We start from the raw sequence: 16,696 nt of genomic DNA on the forward strand, positions 1-16,696 counted from the left end.
TAATATTCATTGGACTAGGTGTGATAAACATACATTAGTTTCTTTGACGGGTTTCAAGTGATAGTTGATTGCCTTTGTCAGTGCCTAAAGGTGCTAGAAACAAAAGCTTAGCTTGTTATTGTTTTTTGTTTTTTCCCCCTTTGGGAGCTTGGGTGAGGGGGGGCAGGTTGTCTCGGTAATGTTTGTTTCGAATTAGGTCATAGTAGCAAACCACAATTACAAGCATCTTTATTCATATGGGAGAAAATGATATCTCCATGATACAGAACAACATAATCCAATATAGGTGACAAAAATGAATAGATTGAACCCCTTAGCCCAAGGGTTTCTCAATAATACATGAGGAAAAACAATGAAAATTGACAATGGCAATAAAAAGGAAAAGAAAATAAAACATAAAAGGCAAGCCAGCCAGCAGGGAAAGAATCAGTATGTTCTGAAAGCTGAAGCGTATAGTACTGCCAAAGTAAGGAACAGAGGAACCGATAACTTGACAGAATTGCCACTGGATGAGCCACTATCCGTTGTAGGTACGCTCTTGGATCCGGATCCTGCAATTTTATGTCAACTTGAATGGTTAACACAGACAAACTTGGAAAATGAATTCATCAGGTATAAGCTGAGAAGTTAGTATATTGTACCTGAAGAATCTGTGGTTGGAGAGTTGGGAGACTCTGCTGCTGTTCCTGTTCCTGTTGCTGATCCAGCTGGTGAGTTTGCTGGGGAGGGGGAAGAAGCTGTCGACAAACACATGAAACTTATTAGCAGAAATGATGTGAATTGGAATAGGATGTACTTGTAGTAGAGATTTCATAAGATTAGCAGGTTAGATATTTTCCTAGTATCTCTCCATATTCATTGTGAAGGTTTGGATATGCATATTTGAAGGGATTTGTTGCCTTTACCTTTACACTGACTGACAGATGGGGTTTTCCCCAACTTGCAAGCACTGGGAAGAGCCAGAGCCTGAGTTTGGTTGATGTTGATCCCCAATGATGATCCACCTCCGTTAAGGACCTGGCAGAGGCATTGTGGCTGCGAGCCCAGCACACTGGAAAGCTGGGAACAGCATCCTGAAGATGGGGTTGAGGAGTTCCCTGTGATATAGTTAAGGCAGGGTGACAGGCTCACTATAACATTTGTGCAACTTGACGATTGTGCTGCAGCCCCTGCACACAGCATTGCCATCACCACCATAGCAAAGCTCATCTTAGATATTCTGTGTTCCATTGTAATTGTTTGATGCATATATGTTTTCTTTTTGTCTTTTGGTATTGAAGAAATACTATGTAGTTTGATGAGAATGGTGTTGAAGGAGCGAGGTAGGGGATCCCTTTTGTAGAGAAAGGATGCACAGAAAGTCAGAAACTGACAATGGGAAGGTGATGCTGTTGAACAACTCCTCCCACTCTCTTAACGGAATTCTTTTAATACTTTGTGGCGGCCATTATTCTGTAATATAATAAGCGTAAATGTGAAATTCGGTTATGCAGATAACCAACTTTTTGCTCATGTGTTCACCTGGCAGTGGGCCAGAGGGACTTTGAAAACATGACATATCCAGAGATATCCACGTGTCTTACGGTGGGACAATGTTGAGCAAGGAGTTTAATGGTGTCCTTGCTTGCTATGTTGTAACTTGTATTCTTGTAACCCCAGTTATCAGATTGCGGGCATGACTGGGCATGCTAAGCTAGTGATTTAATTTAACACAATTTTTTCGCACTTTCTATGAAGAATTTAATTCGATTATTTTTTTTTGTCACCATTTTCTTCATTAAGAATATATATGCGGCAATTTAAAGCAAATTTGATACTTGTCATATTCAAGTGAATAATAATAATAATAATATCAGTAGCATCTGCAGCAAAGACAATAAGATTTGGTAAGCTATGTTTCATTGGCAAGTTGACCAAATTTAACATTTGGTAAGTCATACGAGTAATAAATAAATATTCAAAGTAGTAGAGGGGCAAGGAAACCAATGAAGAAAGAACTGCTACATGGATTCGGTTATCCACCTTAGCAGCTGACCTAATAAAGAATGATTCTGTTATCCATTTCCCACTGATTAGTGATTAGTTATGGTAGTTGAACTCTTGAACCAACTTTGAGTTTCCCTTCCTTAATATAAATTGGTTCATCCTGTTCTTTCCCAATCATAAAACTCGCTGACCCAGTTTTTCTTTGTACTTCAAAAGCACAAGAAGTCCACTAGAGAATCAACTCCTAGCAAATCCAAAATCTTAAGTAGAAAACACACATGGAACGCTTGGGGCCTCTGTGCCGCATAGTTGCGGTGTTAGCCGTGGCTGTGGCAATGGTTGTGCCGGCCTATGCCCAGATCAGTACCCCTTGCAACACATCGACGATAAGCACTTCCTTCACCCCATGTGTTGGCTACCTCACAGGCAGCAGTTCCAATAGCACCTCCCCCACGGCGGCGTGCTGCAATTCAGTCAAGTCCCTCACAAGTGGCGGCATGGATTGTTTGTGCCTCATTGTCACCGGCAGTGTTCCCTTCAGAATACCGTTCAATAGAACCTTGGCCATCTCTCTTCCTCGTGCTTGCAATTTGCCTGGTGTTCCTGTTCAATGCAAAAGTATATATATTTCTTCAATTTCATTACTCATTAGTAATAATGTTTGTTTGTGAAATCTAATTCTGATCTTCCCATCAATAAGACTAAAGACATTTAATTTTCTCTCTTCCTTACTTTGCAGGCACGGGTTCTCCTCTTCCTGCTCCAGGTAATGCCAGTATTCAATTTCCCTTCCCTTCTGAAATTCCTTGGCTTCTTTTTATGCAAGTAAAGTATAAATCTTTTTCATTTGAACTAATAACTAGTACTTTGAATGATTTTGATTTGTTCTTGCAGGACCAGCAGCACTTGGACCATCTCTTTCCCCTGCATCTGCTCCTTCTGGATTGATTCCATCTCCAAGTCCTCAAGGTACTTTACTAATATTCACCAAAAGAACTTAGTGTAACAAAAATACTTATCTCAACTGTGAATACTAATATCAGCTTCTCTTTTGTTTTAACAGATTCTCCTCTTCTCCCCTCACCAGTTACACCTTCTCTGGCCCCGGAATCTGACACGATCCCTCCATCGGTTGACTCTGGTGCCCCTTCTGCGACTAGTGGCCGTGCCGGTCTGACTCCATCATCCGCCGTTTCATCTTACAGTCTCCTGCCTTCTGCCGTACTTGTTGCGTTGGGATATGGTGTTCTTAAACACTACTAGGTTGTGTGCAATGCATGGTTATTTCTTTGGGTTTTGCTCTGATTCATTCATACCCGCATTGGGAGACACACTATTTATCAAATGAAAAGGCAATGATTGTATCCACAAATGAGCACAATAAATTCTTATTGTTTCCATTTAGTCTACACGTTAATTTACTTATTCCACTTCACTTTTAAGTGATAAAAGAAAATGGCGGAATTATGCACAAACAAACTTTAATATAACATCGGTCTACATTTTAACTATTATTTTTCCATAAAAATATTTTTACTCGAGTTGTAATGACTCAACGCAGTTATGCAAAAACTCGAAGGGCAATTGCGGGAATTCAGTTAAACTGTGCGGGTTCCCTCCCGCCAATGCAGAATTAGTCCCAACGGTCTGCCCTGTTCTTGACCTTGTAATCACAAGTATTCGTTTAAATCGAAATTAAACTGGAATTAAGATCAATAGTAAATGAAAACACAGCCAAACGCACCCTAATTGTTTGATAGTTATAAAATTAACTAATCAAAAGAAAGCTTTATGCGTAAAGCTAGCGAGAGTGTAAACGTAATCTCAATTCTCTTGCTCCCGTGAATGCCAACCATGGCTACCGGCGTCACTGCAGCACTCGTCCTCCTCCTCGCCCTGGTTGCACATACGGAGGCGCCGACTTCCCCGACGGCGACAGGTGGCTGCACCGACGAGCTGCTGTCGTTCTCAGCGTGTCTTTCATACGTGTCGTCCCCGCCCAACGACCTCAACGAGAGACCTTCCGCCAACTGCTGCGCCGCCTTCAACTCGGCGGCGGAGTCCGGCGGCGCAATCTGCCTGTGCTACTTCGTACGCTACCCTAACATCCTCGGGTTCCCTATCAACTCCACAAGGCTCATCTCGCTTTCTTCCATTTGCAATCCAACTCCTCCTCTTTCCTTAAATTTCCTTTGCTCAGGTTCTTCTTCTTTCTTTCTTTTCTTCAATCTTTCACAAGTTCTTGGTTTTTCTATCATCACAATTCGCATCACAGTGTTCTCATTCATCCATTCTTGTTCTTTTCATGTGCAGCATCACCGGCTCTGCCACCTCTCAACAGCGCAGCGACACTGGGATTCACCATATCTGGTTCTTTAACTCATTTTTGGCTCTTATTCTCTCTAATCTTTAATGGTTTTCAAGTACCATAATGAACACTAACGTTTTGGTGTTTGTGATTGACAGGGATCCAGGGTGGCGGTGGAGGAAGTTCAACAGCACCTAAGATTGGTGGTAGGTCACCAAGAAGCGTTGGAAGAGGAAGGCCGTTTTTCTTTCCATTGTCGTCAAATGGAAACGGCGCAGCTTCAACACACTTGTGCAGCAGCAACTCTCTGCTACTACTCTCAGTAGCACTTGCCATCTTTTTGTCACTCCTCAACACTCAATAGTGTATAGTGCTCAATGTGTATGCGTAAGTATTACCCTTCATAACTGGTTGCTACGTAGCATGATTTTCTTTACTATCATTGCTTTCAGTAGCAGTTGTATATACGTGACTAGTTGGTAGTCTATATCAATATCATTGAATCACACTTTTTTGCTAACTACTGCTATTAACTGTTACTGTGTTACGCCTCCATTACTTATTATTGAAAAAATGATAGCCTTTTCACAATCCAATGGTTAAAGTTTTCTTTTCATTTTGGAAATACATCACCAATGGTTAAATAATACTATAAATAGTGATTAGTGAATTCCTCCAGGTTTTCAATATCACAGCTTGGCCCGGGTTTATAACTGAACGGGACTCTTCTTTTCACCCCATCGTAACAAAACGTAACATTGATATCTTTTTCCCACATTCCTAAGTAAGACTTCTAACATAGTAGTAGTTGTAGTAGACTAGTAGTAGCGAGTACAAGTTCAAACTTGTAAATAACATGCAAAATTATATCATTTCTAAGTCGGATATCTTCAACTACTTCTCCAGCCATCAGACCATTCAGCCTCATCAGTAACAGGTTTGGGAATCTCCACCTGGGATAAATCTTGACCCCATTCTACAGAGTCCTCTCCATTGACCTCTCCATAAGGCTTCACATTGTTGTCTCCAGCGTCCTCAACATAAGGTTTTGGCTTATCAGGATGTGTACAACCCTGATAAGATGAATTGTCTACGCAGTGCCACAGCATTTGGCTCCAATAATTGTCCTGTCAAACAAGTGGAGATTAAAATGTGTATAACTATCAAAACCAAGGATCTATCTAACAATAGGGTTTTATCCAGTTTTCACTATTAATCATCTTCATTTTTGTATATTTTCTAGCAATAATTATCCTCTAGAAAGACCAACCGAATTAATGTCTAAAGTAAGCATTTCCGAGTTCTCGGTATCATTCATACAAGTAATAGTAATACTACCTTTAAGTGAATATGGAATGCAATCTTTCAGATAATATATAGAAATACCCCATTCATAGCATAAAGCTAATCATATAGATTATAGACAACTAACTGGACATCAACTCATGGCTAATTAGAGAAAAAGGCAATACCTTGCAAATAATGTGTGGATTCCCGATGATAACCAACAATGATATGGCACGAGTTACAGCCACATTAAACCTTCTATGATTGCTCAAAAAGCCAAGACAGTGGACTCTGTCAAACTCATTGTGTTTGATGGTTGATCGAACAGTTGATATGATAATAACTTCCTTCTCTTGTCCTTGAAACTGTTCAACACTACCAACTTTGATATCAGGCATCTCTTGATTTTCAAGAGTCTGTTTAATTTTGAGTACTTGTTGCCTATATGGTGCTATTATGCCAATGTGTTCCTCCATTATATTCCCACCAGCTGTCAGCCTCTTGACAACTTCGACAACTTTGCTCACTTCAATTCGGTTGAACCATGAGGGGTTATTCCCTTCTCTTTCATCACATCCTTGGATGCCAAAGAAAAGAATGGGAAACTCCTCATTAGGGAGGAAGCCAGGACTCACCATGAAGGTTGTCTTGTCTCTGCATGCAATCAACGCCCCATTATAAAACAGCTTTGAAGGGAGATGTAATATCTCTGGATGGCATCGATAATTATTAACCAATGTCGTTGCATAATTTGCATCTCCAGTTGCATACATCTCACATTGAAACAGTCGTGCCAGGTATGATGTCCCCAATCCATGTGTATCTGCTTTCTTCGAATAAATTACTGGACCCAACTGCATTGGGTCTCCAGCTAGAACAACAACAGTTTCCCTTCTGCAGAGATGGGATATAGGGATCATGGTTTCAGGTTCTGAGGCTTGGCCAGCCTCATCCAAGAAAATGTGAGAGAAATGACCCCGTGAAACATCTTCTGCATAAAGAAGACAGGCACTCATATATGTTGATATTATAATCCTATAATGCCTGAGGGCACTGACTGGCGGGCACTTAAATATCAACTCATCAAAGAAGCAGAAACGGATAATTTCAGGTTTGATATCCTCATATGGCCTGGTAGAAGCATTGAGCCTGAATATTTCATTTTCTTGAAACTCAACAGACTTCTCAGCAAGCAGTTTCTCTAATATGTGGTCTGCTGCACTATTTGATGGTGCACAGACAAGAATGCGGGCATTCTTATTATGTTTGTAGAGCTGGAGAACTGCTTCTACTATTGTCTTAGTCTTTCCCGTACCTGGAGGCCCATAAATCAGATATGGTGGCGCCCCTTTGCAACCAAGAATACTTTTGATTGAAGAAATTTGCTCATCATTAAAAGTACCAGATATGGGAATCAGATCAGTGGTTTCAATGAACCTCTTCCTGGCTAAAGTAGATGGAAAAAGGAACTCGGATCCTAAGCCACTGGCTGCCTCAACTGCTTGATACAACCTTCTCATATTGATCCTATTGTAGGTGAAGTGAACATCATAAAGATTTCCATCTCTATGACGCAGGTGAAATTCATTATCAAACTTCAAAAAGATCTCATCAGCTTCAACACGATGGATAAATCCCTATAAAAATTCACATATGATTTTACATCGGCAGAATATTGACAGTAACTTGATAAATATATTCTCAGACTTGTTTGAAAGAAAATCAGATATGAACATATTATGAAGAATAAAATATCCCAAATATATATATATATATATATATATATATATATAGCTTTGGCTAAATTAAAGTTCAGAATACCAGTCTGTAAGTTCAAAAAAAAAATTATAATAGTATAATATAATTTCTAGATTCTACAATTTATGCTTACCAATTATATATCAATACAATCATATTCATATGCATATCTTAACAGTATTTGTCATTTCCCAATTGCATGCAATCAAATTATAAATGCCATAGATTCCTAATTAAGAGTCCAAACAAAGTAATAATAACTCCATTGATAAAGCTGAAATATATGAATGAATAATTACTGTTAAGCATCTGCGGACTAGTTCTAACGACCAGATTCTGGTATAATGATTTCTAGTTAATAAGTTGATTTGTCCAAGGAGTATGAAAAGACAATGTGATATGCAGCTAAATAATTAACAAACCTGATAAGGGCGTCCAGTGTTCTTATCATTTTCAGATGCTAGTTTGGCAAAGATGAAATCCCCATGAACCAGTGATGGTCTTCTCTCAGCAAGCCCAGGAACCAACATGGACAAAAATTGATTGGGTCTCTTCCTCATTGTTACGCATTCCATGTCATAAGTCCTCATGTCTTCCTGAAGCATAAGTCGGTGACAAGAATACAAAGGGAACCAAGATCAGTCTTTGCATATGATCATTCGTAAGCTACTCTCTTTTTGTTCTTTCTTTATGAATAAACAAATTAGCTTACCTCTAATTGTATTTCTTCCATTATCACCAACGTTTTGAAAAAAGAAGCATAATTCTTTCTTGTTAGACCACCTTCAACAGCTTCAGGGATCTGATTGCTCTCAAGCAAGTTTCTAATATCCCCAGGAATATCATATTTTGGAAGCCTATTAATGTAGGCCCGATTTGTTTTCCCTGCAGGACGTGAGCCTGCAATGAAATTATCTACTGCAAATTTGTCTTTTCTTCTTTGTCGAGAATAAGGCCTCTTAGAAGCCAACGATTTCGAAATCTTGTCTTCAACTAAGACAAAAACCACCCTTTCTATTCTTTCTTCTCCAACATCAAAATGCACAATTGATTGGTACATGCCCATTTCTTTTGTCTTGCAAGACAACCATATTTTTAAAATCTCACCAGGCTGAAGCATTCTATCCTCCAATCCAAATGATTCGAGAAAGCCCTCATCTGAATCTCCATTTGAATTTGAATTTGCTGATGGAGGTTCCATCAGAGAAAGAGTGAAAGTGTTCTGAGGATTTGAGGCAAAAATATGAACAGTCCACAACTGCACAGGCTCTTTGGTGGTATTATTGATGGTTATTAAATCCACAGCAGTATCTCCAACAAACACTGATTGAGGCTTCCCATTCACAAATGCAAATGGGACGGATATGATAACCGGATCGCCATCATCAATAGCAGCGTAACTACAAACAGATTTCTCTTCCTCAAAATCTAGAAACCCGATTTCTCCTTTTCCTCCAACATAAGAGCATTCATCATCTGACCTATATCCAACAGTACTCATCGGGGATGAATAGAACTTCCAACTCAGTTCTGCAAAAGATACAAGATGAGAATTTCAGAGAAGGAAAAAACATAGATGATAAAGTCAAAGCATCCCTAAAGAGAGTATCTGTTAGGTCACTCCACCATAAAAATAGTGTATCTCACATAAGAGAAAAATCTCTTGTCATCAAGCAAAAGGAGAGGATCCAAAATCATTACTAAGTTAAAAGATTATCTCTCAATAGAACCTAAATTACACATTTATCTCTTCCATAACATACAACCAAATACAGGAGAAACAAACACGAACCAACAAAACAAAATTACGCCCACAAAACAATACGCTAGCATTAGGTAAACTTGCAAGCAGCTCTTCAATATTTGTGATTTTGCAGAGGACATAAATCGCAAACAAAATACTAAGAAAATAAAAATAACAATGCGATGAAAATTTGAAATTTGCAGGGTGGCATTATGTGACGTGGTTTTGTTATTTATTTCTACGGAAAAATGACTTTGGGGAATTCGAAAAAGGAAAAGGAGGATTTTTGCGATGAAAGCTTACCAGAGAAGAAATTCTGGAGATGAAAATGGGTGAGAGTGAGAGTGAGTTAGATACTCACACTCCCCTGCTTCCTCGGAAACACTCTTCGGCTTCGGCAACGTTTAGAAGGGAGGTGAAGCGAGAGCCCCAGAGGATGAGACTATTTTGTACCTGATATAAAATATATTGAATTGAATTATGTTAAATATTATGAATTAAATTTAAAATTTAAAATATTAAAATAAAAATATTTTAAAAGAATATTATCAAAGATTTTTTATCACAAAAATTTTTATTCTCTTTTCTCATTTTTAAAAATATCTCAAATTAAAATTTTAATTTTAATATTTGACCACTATCGTGAATTTAATTTAGTCCCCGGATTTAATTTCAGTCTCAACCTATTGCCCACTGTTATCACATTAAACACTCGAATTTGGTCACTAACAAGTAACCAAGAATTTGTAATCTCTTTGTAATTTAATGGATACGTTTTTAATAAAAAAATTATTAAAAAGTAATAAACTTTTTTAAAAAAATTATTATAAAATAAATCAAACAATTCGTCTGAGAATAATAAAAAAATTTATCAATAACAAAAATACTCATTCAAAATTTTATTTTATTTATTTTTTGTTTTTCACTAATTTAGGTGTTTTGCTCCATTTCTTCCTTCCTACTCCAAATGAAAGGAAACAAAAGTAAGGTATATGAGCTGTGTTATTTCCTTACCTTTCATGCTTACGATTTACGATACTCGATCCACTTATATAGTCATCATATATGGCTATATGCGTCACAACTCACAATACTAGTTAGATGACATATATAACTTCAATCACATTGGACTTATATTCCTTCTATTACTAATATTGAGAGTGAAGTATCAATTCGATTTTTATCCATTTTTTAGAATGATAAAGCAATTTTTTACAATAAAAATAATTTACTTTGGTTCTTTTTCTCTTTTCGTAGCACAACGCAGTCTTTATGAGTAATTTTTTGTCAATTTTAAACAGAAAATATTGACGTATCATGTTCAAAAATAGACAGACACATAATTGTCTCTAAATTTAAATTTGTTAGAAATTTATTTGTTCCTATTCTTTAAACAATATCTTTTTAAAATTTTTTTAATTCATTATATTAATATTTTTTTAATAAATTATTCAAATTTAAAATATCATTTATTATGAATAATTCTCAAATATAATTTTTAAATATATAAATAATAAATATTAAAATTCGGTTAGTACATTAATAATAATAATCTTATAATATACTATTAGTATTATGATCTAGATAATTTTCACAATAAAATAAAAACTAATGAACACATTATTTGATATATAGTAAAATTTTTTTGAGTAATAATAAATTTAATTTTTTATCTCTTTAAACTAAATTAATAATTCTCTTTGATATCTTTGCACTAAAATACACTATGAGTAGGCTACTAATACTAAATGAAATAAAACATAATATATATATATATATATATATATATATATATATATATATATATATATATATATATATATTATGGAGACTATTTATAAACTCAACAAACTCAAAATATCAATAATATTATTAATCTATTAATAATTTTTTGAGAAAAATATATGTAAATTTAATTGAATTTTAATATACATAAAATTTTAGTTAATCCACGTTATTCTTATATTGATATATCTTTATCGATTTGTACCATACTAATATTATATTATAGGATTATTATTATTAATGTAATAACCGTATTTTAATATTTATTATTTATATATTTAAAAATTATATTTGAGAATTATTTATTTAGTTTCATAATAAATGATATTTTTAAATTTGAATAATTTATTAATTAGTTTGTATTTATTATTACCATATATTCAATAAAATATTAAAAAAAGAATATTAATATTTGAAAAGGTGTGAAGATGAGAGAGAAAATATTTGAAAAGACAGCTGCAGTTAATGCATATTGAAAAATGAAACGGTTATTAATATCGTCCATTGATTTATGAAGTGCTCTTTTGATCAACATCGGTGATTTGTTGGGGAATATTTTACTAGTCTTCTGAAGGTGTGTGTAGTGGGTTAGTGGGTGAAAGTTTGGACCTTTGATTATCCATTCGGATTTTGTTGTTGGGTATTTGCTGAAGATGAACAGAAAATGTTAGTGATTTTTACTTCGATTTCTTTCTCATTTTTGTTTTTCAGTCTGTTTTTTGGGATGGAGAAAGAAAAAAATGTGTCGAAGAAGAGTACTAGGGTCGAAAAGATAAGGAGATTGACAAGGAAAGTGATAAAATAGTTGAGGAAGTATTTGTGTGGGATCCAAGTGATCCCTTTGGTTGGGTTGCAGATTCAGTAAAGAAGTGGGTTTCGGTTTTTGATGATGAACATAGTGTGTCTCAGTTAGGTTCTTCATCGTCGTGGATTAGAGAAGGTTCATGTATTAATATTAGGTTTTAGGTTTTTGACTTGTAATGTTGTTAATCGTGTATACTACCGAGGTGACAGTTTTAAATTCTTTTTTATGTATAGTTGTGTGTTTGTGAAATTGGGTGTTAGGCTCCCGTTATCGGAGTTTGAATGTGGAGTATTGATGCAGTTGAAGTGTGCTCCTTCGTAGCTACACCCAAACTCTTGGGCATTTGTGAGGGCATTTGAGGTGTTGATGGATTACCTTGAAGTAGAACCGTCATTAGAGGTGTTCTTCACCTTATTTCAATGTAAAGGTGTTAGGAGGGGGTGTTGGTTGAACTTGACTAGTGCCCCTGGCCATGCCATTTTTAGCTTGTATAAATCTTCTTATAAGGGCTTTAAGTTGATGTTTGTGAAAGTTGGTGTTGCTGAAAATGAATTTCCATGGTATTTTGATGAATGTCTGTTAGAGAAGTTTTCGCTGTTCTGGGTTCCGAGGCCTAGACAAATACTGGGTATGGAAAGGATGGAGTATAAGAATTAGATGATTGTTGATGAGTTTTTGGTAAACATTTTTTTGTCTGATTTGTTGTCTGTTATGGAACTTCTTGAGTTGGAATCAGATAAAGATGCATTGTCAAAGTATATAGGTAATAATGGGATGAATTTTGATTTATTTTGTTTATGTGATGTGTTGATATGTGTTTGTTTGTTGTAGTTGAGAAGGCCCTGAAGGTGACGTCAAGTAGTATGCGAGCTTTCTTTCGGACTAAAAACGTTGAGAGGCAAGGTTCGAGTAGCCACGCTATGGAAGAGAAAGGTACAGAAGTTAATCAGCCTTCGCCAGGGAAAAAGGTTAGTTATAAGAGGAAAAAGGGGGGATAGCAAAAAGGAGAAGGTTGTAGGTGTCACCGAGGAAAAGATTGGCAGGAAAGAGGTCGATTTTGAGCAGGTGAAGAGGTTTACTGAGAACCTAAGAATGTTGCATGGGTATAGGGGTGACCAGGACTTGACTTCGTTATGCAGTGAGCATTTTCCCTTCCCTATGGTGGCCGACAAGTATCGTCAGAGTCCTTCTGATATTAAGCTCGTTCATGATGCTGGGGATATTGGTGTTTCTCAATACTTCCAGGTATGTTTGTGTTTATGTTTGGGGTAATTTTCATTATAGTTAATATTGCTGAGTTTTTATTTGCTGTATGTTGTTTGGTTAGGTAATAGGAGCTCGACTGATTTTTATTAGCCGAACTCAGGAGCTTAAATGTGCACGAGATGCTTTTGACAGGGCTGCTGTTGATTAGTTGGTGCAAAAAAATTCGGAGAAAAGTAAGAAGCTGTGTGAGGTTCTAGACCTGGTAAATTTCTTAGAGGAGAAGGTAGCTCTAGTTGACAATGTTAGAAAGAAATTTGAAGAGAAAAAGAATACACTAGAGTCTAGGTTGGTGGTGCTTAGCGTGGAGAAAAATAGCTGGAGATTGATAAAGAGGAGCATGGGCTGGAAATGTTTTCTGCTGGCTTTGATAGGGCAGTTGAGCAAGCAAAGATATTGGCTCCTGAGGTGGATTTGTTTTCCATGGATCCATGCAAGGTTGTTATTGGTGGAAAATTGGTGGATGATGAGGAGAATGATGATGAGGGGGAGGATAAGAACCCGAATGTCCCTTGATCTTTGTAATAGAGTAGTGTATTTATACGTTTGTATGGTTTCGGAGACTGTTGGCTTGTAGTTTTAGCCAAAAGATATTTGGTACGTTGTTTGTAACTTTTGATTGCATGCTTAGTGCATTTTCAGTTATTATATGATTTTCTTTTTGAAAATCTGTTTGGATGGTTTGATAGCTTTCTTGCAAGAAAGTGCTTTGTGTTATTTGTACTTATTTGAATGGTACATAAGACAAATACTTTTGAGCTGATAGGAGATGGTATATATTATTATATTTATTGAATTGTCAGAATAAGAACCTTTAGCGATTGTAAAGGCGCGGGTGGTATGCCTCGTTAAAACCTCTCCAACAAACCTAACTTAGGGATAAAATCTAGTAGTAGAAAAAAGAATACATCACCATATCCGACTTATAGACTAACTGTAATATAGTTTCAGAGAAGAGATGTTCCAGTTGTTTGGTAGTGCTGCACCCTCTAGTGTTTGGAGTTTATATGCTCCTCGGCCGATGACTTTGTCTATTCGGAATGGTCCTTCCCAGCTGGCGTTTAATTTTTCATGTCCTGGTGGTTTCCGTGCTTCTTCTATTTTTCTTAGTATGAGGTCTCCTTCGCCAAATGTCCTCAGCTTGATTTTCTTGTTATATTTCCGAGCTATAGCACTGATGGGTGGAAAAAATGCCGGTTAAGAATTTCTAAAAATTATATTTTCTAAACTGCGTTGTGAGTACAGTCTTAACCGACGAAATTCCCACTATCAATTTAAAAGATGTCACAATTAAGGATAAATAACTGGGAGTAGAGTTCCTATGTCATTTTCCAAAGAGTTGACACAGCAGTGTAAATTATTGATCATGAATTTTCTGAGTATTTTTAAGGTTGAGAACGGAGAAATTAAATAAGCAGAAATTAAAGCAATGTATAATGACAAGAGGTGTTACGTATTTGAAATAAAAGGCCTTGGCTAGGAGAAGATTAATTGGAGTTTCTATCCTTGTTAATTTTTTTCAAGTATAACAGTAAATGGTTGTTGTTTCCATTTAGTTATCCGTTAACTAATAAAGGAAAGTCAAGTGGGTAACACTAACACTGATTCACAAGTCCTAATCACTTCATAGGGAAGGATTAGAGTTAGTGAAAATTGAGTTAGCCAGCAATCCCCAATTACAAATTAATACTTGAGTATTCCAACTCAAGGGTGTCCAATTAATCAACTCCCAAGCCAAGTTGGAGCTTCAAATCAATAACATAAATGCCATTTTCAACAACATGGCATAAGAATAAATGGAAGACATGGTAATTAAAATTAAATTAATAAAAAAAACAAATTTGGAGCTGATAATTAATTGAAAGAAATCAAACAAGTAATGGAATTAAATATAAAAATAGTTCATTGCATTAATAATTCAAAATTAACAATATCCATATATGACCACAAGCAATTAGATGGAAAACAAAAGAGTAGAGTGATAGAAAGGCAAACTATAACGATGAAGACTTCAATCGAAGGTAATAGCAGCTCTCTTAATATCCAATCCAAAGCACAAAACTAAGAAATCTAAGAACCCTAGGAGAAGTAGCGTTTTTCCCTCTCTCGAATTCAAAAAAAAAAAACAAAAACTAAAGTGAAAATAAAAGTAAAGTGTGTCCCCAGTCTCTGCTACACCACTGCCTCTAGACTGTGTTTTTGGGCTTGAAACTGGGTCCAAAATCAGCCCAAAATCGCCCCATGTGAGTTTTGATTAGTGCAGCACGTGACGTTCTGTCACGCGTACGCGTCGCTGGACTTCTGCGCTTGTCACACGTACGCGTCGTTGTAAAATGCTCCAATTCACGTGCACGCGTCAGCCATGCGTGCGCGTCAATCCTCGCTGCTAAGCTCCTTAGTTTCTTGTGTTCCTTCTACTTTAAGATGCTTCCTCTTCATCCTTCAAGCCATTCATACCTTGTAAACCTAAAAACACTTCACAAACACATCACAGCATCGAATGGTAATAAAGGAGAATTAAAAATTGACAATTTAAAGGTTTAGGAAGCAAGTTTTTAATCTTGGAACAAAATTAGGAAGGATTTGTAAAACCATGCAGTTTGTATGAATAAATGTGCGAATAATTAATAAAATCTACTCAATTTAGCACAAGATAAACCATAAAATAGTGGTTTATCAATCTCCCCATACTTAAACATTAGCATGTCCTCATGCTAAACTCAAGGAAACCAAAAGAGTGACGGGAAAAAGGGTGAGACCTATGGAATGCAACCTATCTATATGAATGCAACTACATGCTAAAATGCTTTTTCCTTACTTGGTAAAAGTAAACAAATTCTCTAAGACAAGCATAAATAAATTTCACTAATTCAAATCACGCAATAAGGTACAAGTAAACTTGCAAGAAGAGAGCTCATGAAAGCCGGGAACACAGAAAAGAGCACCGAACCCTCACTAGAAGTGTATATGCACTCTAAACGCTCAAGTGTTTGGGGTTAATCCACTCGAATCTCCTCTAGTCATGTTTTCTAAAACTTGTTCTTCATCTAACCAATCAACAAATATTTGGTGTACAAATGCAAATATCATGAGGGCTTTTCAAGGTTGTAATGGGGCTAAGGTAAGGGTGAGGGTATATGTATGGCCAAGTGAGCTGTCATTTGAATCTTTGACTAACTTGAGTTCTCACCTAATACATGCACACTCTCTATACAATTCTAAAATCAAGCCTAGCCACCCAAAGTCTCACTTTTGCATATTGTCGCACACTCATGTATTAATTCTAATTCCATCACATATGCATTGATCCTTTTATTGAACTTAACATTGGGGTGATTTTATCCCCTTATTCATTTATTCTTCTTTTGAGGCACTTTGCCATTTTTTTTCTTTCTTTTTTTTCTTTTTTAATATGAATGAAAGCATAATATATCAATGCATATGGTTTTTCTAATTTCACACGAGTGAGCACCCAAATTCCCAATATTTGTCAATAAAAACAAAACACATTCTCATCAACTAAAGCTTCCACATTTTCCCACACTTAGTTGACACACACTATCTTAAGCTAATCAAAGATTCAAATAGGGTAATTACTTGTTTTTCCGCTTAAGGCTAGTGATGTGGTAACATAAAGAACAAAAAAAGGAGTTAAAAGGCTCTAAGTGGCAAACAAAGGCAAATAAAACGGTAGGCTATTTGGGATAAGTGAGCTATAATCAAATGATGGCCTCAATCACATAAATGCATGAATATACAC

General features: G+C 36.2%; 4 protein-coding genes across 4 annotated transcripts; 2 read left to right on the forward strand and 2 right to left on the reverse strand.

Annotated features, from left to right (window-relative positions):
* Positions 1 to 200: 200 nt before the first annotated feature.
* On the reverse strand, positions 201 to 1,724 carry LOC112749840 (non-specific lipid transfer protein GPI-anchored 5). The gene is made up of 3 exons (XM_025798255.3): positions 906 to 1,724; positions 642 to 737; positions 201 to 551 (listed from the first exon to the last, which is right to left on the reverse strand). Exons 1-3 carry the CDS (start codon positions 1,246 to 1,248, stop codon positions 427 to 429), a joined length of 564 nt encoding a protein of 187 aa, XP_025654040.1. The 5' UTR covers positions 1,249 to 1,724; the 3' UTR covers positions 201 to 426.
* Positions 1,725 to 2,154: 430 nt separating this feature from the next.
* On the forward strand, positions 2,155 to 3,384 carry LOC112749837 (non-specific lipid transfer protein GPI-anchored 20). Its single transcript, XM_025798253.3, has 4 exons — positions 2,155 to 2,604; positions 2,726 to 2,752; positions 2,881 to 2,955; positions 3,050 to 3,384. Exons 1-4 carry the CDS (start codon positions 2,265 to 2,267, stop codon positions 3,247 to 3,249), a joined length of 642 nt encoding a protein of 213 aa, XP_025654038.1. The 5' UTR covers positions 2,155 to 2,264; the 3' UTR covers positions 3,250 to 3,384.
* A 323-nt stretch (positions 3,385 to 3,707) lies between these two features.
* Positions 3,708 to 4,800, forward strand: LOC112749838 (non-specific lipid transfer protein GPI-anchored 25). The gene is made up of 3 exons (XM_025798254.3): positions 3,708 to 4,186; positions 4,300 to 4,356; positions 4,453 to 4,800. The coding sequence occupies exons 1-3, from the start codon at positions 3,832 to 3,834 to the stop codon at positions 4,656 to 4,658; spliced, it is 618 nt and encodes a 205-aa protein (XP_025654039.1). The 5' UTR covers positions 3,708 to 3,831; the 3' UTR covers positions 4,659 to 4,800.
* Positions 4,801 to 4,890: 90 nt separating this feature from the next.
* Positions 4,891 to 9,568, reverse strand: LOC112749835 (probable RNA helicase SDE3). The gene is made up of 5 exons (XM_025798251.3): positions 9,387 to 9,568; positions 8,052 to 8,869; positions 7,762 to 7,935; positions 5,767 to 7,218; positions 4,891 to 5,421 (listed from the first exon to the last, which is right to left on the reverse strand). The coding sequence occupies exons 2-5, from the start codon at positions 8,838 to 8,840 to the stop codon at positions 5,185 to 5,187; spliced, it is 2,652 nt and encodes an 883-aa protein (XP_025654036.1). The 5' UTR covers positions 8,841 to 8,869; positions 9,387 to 9,568; the 3' UTR covers positions 4,891 to 5,184.
* Between the last annotated feature and the right edge of the window lie 7,128 nt (positions 9,569 to 16,696).

Source organism: Arachis hypogaea, chromosome 15 (genome assembly GCF_003086295.3).
Source record: "Arachis hypogaea cultivar Tifrunner chromosome 15, arahy.Tifrunner.gnm2.J5K5, whole genome shotgun sequence".
Lineage (NCBI taxonomy): Eukaryota > Viridiplantae > Streptophyta > Magnoliopsida > Fabales > Fabaceae > Arachis > Arachis hypogaea.

Bases quoted from the DNA above. Each gene is read 5' to 3' on its own strand.
- LOC112749838 (XM_025798254.3), top strand. From the start codon at position 3,832: ATGCCAACCATGGCTACCGGCGTCACTGCAGCACTCGTCCTCCTCCTC. The intron at 4,187-4,299 runs GTTCTTCTTCTT...TTTCATGTGCAG, and splicing joins CTTAAATTTCCTTTGCTCAG to CATCACCGGCTCTGCCACCT. The intron at 4,357-4,452 runs GTTCTTTAACTC...TGTGATTGACAG, and splicing joins ACTGGGATTCACCATATCTG to GGATCCAGGGTGGCGGTGGA.
- LOC112749835 (XM_025798251.3), bottom strand. From the start codon at position 8,840: ATGAGTACTGTTGGATATAGGTCAGATGATGAATGCTCTTATGTTGGA. The intron at 7,936-8,051 runs GTAAGCTAATTT...CTTATGCTTCAG, and splicing joins TGGAAGAAATACAATTAGAG to GAAGACATGAGGACTTATGA. The intron at 7,219-7,761 runs GTTTGTTAATTA...GAATTTTTATAG, and splicing joins ACACTGGACGCCCTTATCAG to GGATTTATCCATCGTGTTGA.
- LOC112749837 (XM_025798253.3), top strand. From the start codon at position 2,265: ATGGAACGCTTGGGGCCTCTGTGCCGCATAGTTGCGGTGTTAGCCGTG. The intron at 2,605-2,725 runs GTATATATATTT...CTTACTTTGCAG, and splicing joins TGTTCCTGTTCAATGCAAAA to GCACGGGTTCTCCTCTTCCT. The intron at 2,753-2,880 runs GTAATGCCAGTA...TTGTTCTTGCAG, and splicing joins TTCTCCTCTTCCTGCTCCAG to GACCAGCAGCACTTGGACCA.
- LOC112749840 (XM_025798255.3), bottom strand. From the start codon at position 1,248: ATGCATCAAACAATTACAATGGAACACAGAATATCTAAGATGAGCTTT. The intron at 738-905 runs GTAAAGGCAACA...GTTTGTCGACAG, and splicing joins ATCTGTCAGTCAGTGTAAAG to CTTCTTCCCCCTCCCCAGCA. The intron at 552-641 runs GTACAATATACT...ATAAAATTGCAG, and splicing joins TCCAACCACAGATTCTTCAG to GATCCGGATCCAAGAGCGTA.